This window comes from Leptopilina boulardi, unplaced genomic scaffold (genome assembly GCF_019393585.1).
Source record: "Leptopilina boulardi isolate dan_hultmark-lab unplaced genomic scaffold, ZJU_Lbou_2.1 LbouV2_6, whole genome shotgun sequence".
In the NCBI taxonomy this organism is placed as follows: domain Eukaryota; kingdom Metazoa; phylum Arthropoda; class Insecta; order Hymenoptera; family Figitidae; genus Leptopilina; species Leptopilina boulardi.
The window spans coordinates 27,365-33,726 of NW_026138005.1; the positions used below are offsets into that span (position 1 = coordinate 27,365).

Below are 6,362 nucleotides of genomic sequence, written 5' to 3' on the forward strand. Positions count from 1 at the left end.
TGCTTTTCTGTCAAAAAACAGCAAAGGATTTGAAAGCAAAAAATCTCAAACTCTTCAACCTGATCAAGTCGAGCAATTTTTACGAGAAGCCTCGGACAATCAATATTTAGCTATAAAGGTATGTATTCTTAGATATTCCTAGCATTATATAATAGTAAAAATAAAAATTGGAATTAAAACATAACCTCTAAATCGAATATAATAATAAGAATAGATATTTTAAAACATTTAAAATTTTAACACTTTACAACATAACCTTTAAATAGTAAATAAACCATATAAAAAAATAAATTACATATAATAATCGTGAATATCTTTCGTTCATTCTGTCCACACCTGAAGTTAGTATTTGTTATAGGTCTTTTGTTTTTTTTAAACGTATTGTTTGACATTATTTTGTGTTGGTTAAAATTTTTCAATGTTTTTTTGGCATTGTTTCGATAATTAATTTTGAATCGAAATTTTAAAAAATAATTGAATTTTATTTTATTTTCAATTGAAAACTTGGTAAATAATTGAATTTTAAATTGAAAATTTGAAAATAATTTAATTTTAGTTGATTGTTGATTGAAAATTTGAAAATAATTAATTTTAGTTGATTGCTGATTGAAAATTTTGATAATAATTAATTTTGACTCGAAATTTTGGAAAATAATAAAATTTTAATTGAAATTTTGGATAATAATTTAATTTAAGTTGATTTTGGATTAAAATTTCGGGTAATAATTGAATTTTAATTGAAATTTTCGATAATAATTTAATTTAAGTTCATTTTTAATTGAAAATTTCGATAATTAATTTTGAATAAAAATTTTAAAAAATAATTGAATTTTATTTCATTTTAAATTGAAAACTTGGTAAATAATTGAATTTTAAATTGAAAATTTGAAAATAATTTAATTTTAGTTGATTGTTGATTGAAAATTTGAAAATAATTAATTTTAGTTGATTGCTGATTAAAAATTTTGATAATAATTAATTTTGACTCGAAATTTTGGATAATAATTTAATTTAAGTTGATGTTGAATTAAAATTTGGGGTAATATTTGAATTTTATTTAATTTTAAATTGAAAACTTGGTAAATAATTGAATTTTAAATTGAAAATTTGGAAAATAATTCAATTTTATATATAATTTAATATCGTATAATAATAATTTTCATTATTATCATTTAATATGAAATAATATTCTAATAAATTTAAATTATTATTGATAATATTAATCTTTAATTTCTTTATAACAAACAATTAAATATTCAATTTGGCGCGCTTGCGCGCGTTTAATATTGCTAGTTTAATTTTAATACTGTAAAAAATAATTTAATTTCAGGTGGCGTTAATACTTGGGATTGCTGGAGCATGCAGAATGGAGGAATTGAAAAATATAACGTTGCAAGATATCAAACATCAGGAAAATATGGTGCTTATCACAATTCCAAAAACAAAGACTTATGTTTCACGAAAATTTGTAGTGGAAGGAGAATTTTACGAAATTTTCAGGAAATATGAAGCATTGCGACCACAAAATTGTGTCTCCGATCGATTCTTCCTATCCATGCGAAACGGAAAATGCACCCAACAAGTAATCGGCATAAATACACTCGGAGCTATGCCCAAGGTAATAGCTGAATATTTACAACTTGAGGAACCTGAAAAGTACACAGGACACACTTTTCGTCGCACCTCTACAACGATATTAGCAGATTCTGGAGCCGACCTAATGACTTTAAAACGCCACGGAGGGTGGAAGTCGGATAAAGTCGCGATGGGATATGTGGAAGATTCAATTTTTAGTAGAAAAAAAATATGTAAACAGATATGTAGTTCTATAAACCTACAACCCTCCGTCTTATCAACTTCCGAGCCTGCTGTCAATGTACCTCAAGAAAACACTGAAAACAGCGTGAATTTTAATGCTGCAACGTCAAATGTGAATCAAGAAAAAGAAAATGCATCACTTGTGTCAAATATGTTGGAAGAAAGAAAAATTTGTCTCAATTTGAGCAACTGCCAAGTAACGTTTAATTTCACAAATAAATAATTTTGCTTAAGGCGTTTCCATTGAGAGACACGCAGATCTCATAACTTAAAATTTAGTCTTTTTAAACTAATTTTAAGAAAAAACTTTTATTTTTCGTTTTATGCTTATGAAAAGTTAATTCTTCCAAAAGCGTATTTCTTAATATATACAATAAGCATTTAAATATATTTGTAAGAACAGTAGATTTTTTTACGATTGACATTTGTAGAAAAAGTGAAGTATAGTCGTTATTTAGTTTTTAGCTTAAAGCAATCGTTACAGAAATAAAAAGCATATATATTTTCTTTTAAGTTAAAAGCTTTGTTAACGAAAATGGATAATTTCGCCAAAAATTCACGAAGTGTACTTTCTTTTACTTTTTTCTTCACTTATTCCATCAGAAAGTGAATTTTGTTTCTTCACTCAATTCTTGATTTAAGATTCGTTAAAAAGTGGACAAGTTGAGCCAAAAAGTGAAAATCTGATCTAAAGTTTCTTGTAATTAAATATTCTTCGTTTCTTTTGTTTTGTTTCAATAAATTTTCAAACATTATTTTGACTTTTTATGCATTTATTATATAATAGTGTATTTTGCTATGAACGCGATTTCGTTGCGGGGGGCTTCGCCCCCCGAAGATTCCAGGCGCTTGGGTATTGGTAACATGGCTTTCTTAAAATCGTAAGTAAATTTATTTTTATTGAGTAATATAATTCATCTTTTGAGCCCCTTTTTTTGTAGTCAGGGGGCTTCGCCCCCCGAACCCCCCCTAATAACGTTTGTATACTTGTTAGTGGTTCTGTGATCGAAACCTCCTGACACTCGTGCACTTTTTATGCATTTATTATATAAAATAGTATATGATACTATAATATAATTACACTTAAAAATCAAAATATTCAAATTTTATCTTGTATTTTAATAAAAATTTTTAAATCAAAACTTTCAATAAATATTAACCTACTTAATAAAAGTAAAATTAAACTAACTTCATATGAAATAGATTGAGAAACTGCCCGAATTCTTCCTAATATAGAATACATTGAATTAGAAGATCATCCTCTTAACATTATTATATAAACCCCTATACTTAAAAAACATAAAATAAGTAATATTCTAAAATTATTACAAAATAAATTATAAAAATTTGAAATTAACAATCATATTATTAATATTAACAAAAATCTAAAACAAGGTCTAAATAAATAAAATATATAATTTAAATTTTTAATTAAAAAAAACTCTTTACTTATTAACTTTACTGCATCTCTAAAAGGTTGTAAAATTCCTTTAATTAAAATTTTATTTGGCCCTTTACGAATCTGAATATACCCCAAAACCTTTCGTTCTAATAAAGTTAGAAAAGCTACCCCTACTAATACAACTAAAATTATAATTAAATTTCTTAAAACTATATCAAAAAATATTATAATAAACATATTTTAATAAAAATATTTTAATTTTTTAAATGAAACTTAAACTCATTGCACTAATCTGCCATATTAAATATAATTTATAAAAAAATCTATTCTTTTAACTTTGAAAATTAATAGTCTAATAACTTAAAATTATTATTAATATATTTCTATATATACTTAATTCCTAAAATTAATACACTAATCTGCCATAATAAATTAATTATACATATTAACTTTAAATTAATACTAAAAATATCAAAAATTTTTGTGCACTTAACACTTAAATATATATATATATATATATATAAATAATGGTAATAAAAATTTAATTTACATAATTTATTTAATCATAATAACCCTTTAATCAGGCATATCATTTAATTAATTACTTACTTAATCATTTATTTAATTAACCCCCCCCCAAAAAATGAATAAGTTTAAGCCAAACTATATATTTAAGTCGAAATTAAATCCTAATTTTTAGGTTTATTCAAGACCTAAACTCACCTTAAAGATCCCTCCTTCAATTCATAATAAGCCCCAACTAACAAAATTACTATAATAAAATAAAAAATAAATTTGAAACTCAAATCTTTTAATTTAAATAATTTTACTACTGGTAAAATTAGAGTAATTTCTAACTGGTCGAACATAAAAACTACTCTAATTTTGAAATTAATTGACAAATTGAATTGTACAGAGAATTTTTCAGCGCTCAAAAGTGTTTGCAAAGTAAGCATATCTCGGCATATTGTGGAAAAAATTTTGTTCGCAAAATTTACTAGGCAGGTAATTAATTGCAACTTTAATTGGATGAATGTTCGACCAGTTAGCTAAACAAAATAATTTAAATTAATTAATTAGAGTGATTAGCCATTTTTGGACGCCCTCTGGGGGTCAGATATTTTCTATTTTTCTACCTGAACAGAATGCAAAAGGTCCGATTCGATTCCATCGAGATGGTATAAAAATTTTTTCAATCGGTGCCCTCCGAGCCATCGGAGCTCTAATCCCACTGATATCACTGGCAATGATCGGAAGCACCGATTGAAAAAATTTTTTTACCATCTCGATGGAATCGAATCGGACCTTTTGCATTCTGTTCAGGTAGAAAAATAAAAAATATCTGACCCCCAGAGGCCGTCCAAAGATGGCTAATCACTCTAATTCATTAATTTAAATTATTTTGTTTAGCTAACTGGTCGAAGATTCACCCAATTAAAATTATACAAATCGCCTAACTTTAAAACCAATTTATCAATTTTCAATTTATATGTATTAATTACATAAAATATCTGTGATGTTTTTAATAAAATATTTAATGAAATCTCATTAATAAACTAAATAGTAAAAATAATAAAAAATAAAATATGTTAAGATTCAAAAAGATGTACATATGGAGAACATAACCTAAAATTTATTTTCGCGTTTATTTCATTTCATCGAGAAGCATCATTGTTCAAAGATGTTCAATCAAATATTTTTTAATTTAGCATCAGTAGAAGGAAGCATTTAATTAAATGAAAACCGCTAAAATAATCTGTGAACATAACCTACAATTCTTTTTGTCACATAAATGCATATAGATGAACAATTAATTATACCATTATTAATAATTATTTTAATTAATTGTATATAAATAATAGAATATATAGAATATAAATTTTTATTAATTTTATATATATTTCAACAATATTATTAACTAATTTTTCAATCGCCAATGTCTTTATTAATAAAAGATTGCCGTGAGAGTGGGGACCGTTTGCGTCCGCGGTCTGGCACCACTGCGGCTTCGAAAATCTATAGGCCTAAGCACAACTGCTTCGCAAACGCAAAGCATGAGTTTGAAAAGGACAGAGATATATTTGTGTCCTTTTCTGTCACATGCACCTCTTCACGAAGGACTTTCGCGAAGCTATTGTGCGTTGGGCTTAAGGCGGTTCCAGAATAGGTGCAACAAGTGCAAGTCCAAATGCAAATCCCATGAGTGCGAATCCCATGAGCCTTTATTCTGCGTTGGCCTAGAGTTAGATAGGACTACGTCCTTTGCTAAAATGTTATTTAAATCAAAAAAAGTTAAAAAAAAGTGGAAAGAGAAGGGGGAAAAAACGGCCTGACTTGAGATTCTGCCCATGGAATGTGTCTAGGGCTCAGGTTAATGTAGCTAGACGAAAATTGTGGTACAGTGACGCATTATCAAATTGGAGCTACCAGATATTTTGCGCAGACATACAACGAGTCGATTTTCGTGCAAGGAATAGGCAAGTACTTCGGAAGCAGGTTCCCAGCAAACACGTTCTATAATGTTCTATAACAATGAGGTCACAGTTTTACAGAACAATGTTATGTAGCTGTTCTGAAATTCTGTAATTCACTGTAACACTACTTGTAATATTAACTTGGGGCGGACATTTTAATATTACTGTAATGTCACTGCAATGTTACATTGTAATATTACTAACATTACATGTAACATTACAGTGACATTACAGTAATCTTTACGCAATTTTCACTAAACTTTGCAATTAAATATTGTGAACATTGTATTGTTGTTGTTGTTCATGATAATCTTCTAATTTTTAGCCAACCCTCGATCCCACTCTCCAACAGAACAAAGCAGGAAATCGTCAAGGAGGAGGAGGATGAGAATCAGTTACTTCAAGACAAATTGAAAAATCTTAAAATTGTATACGATTCACGGCAGAAATACGAAGCTTCAGTCAGAATAAATCATGAAGCAGCACGATTATTAAAAAATTTTAAAAATAATTATGTTTTACACATATCAGAAAAATTCAAAAACATATCGGCATTGAAACACGAAGAAATTTTAGAACTATATATGAAAAGCCCGACTTTGTTTTTCCAGAGTTGCCTTCGATATTTAACAAATCGGCAATTCATTGATTTGCACCAAACTTTCATG

The 6,362-nt window shown here is 27.1% G+C and overlaps 1 protein-coding gene across 1 annotated transcript; it reads right to left on the reverse strand.

Moving 5' to 3' along the window:
* Window positions 1-2,047: 2,047 nt before the first annotated feature.
* On the reverse strand, window positions 2,048-3,562 carry LOC127290340 (NADH-ubiquinone oxidoreductase chain 1-like). The gene is given in 2 exon segments (XM_051318840.1): window positions 2,048-2,085; window positions 2,932-3,562. Coding segments are annotated over 2 exon segments (564 nt in total). The 5' UTR covers window positions 3,458-3,562.
* Between the last annotated feature and the right edge of the window lie 2,800 nt (window positions 3,563-6,362).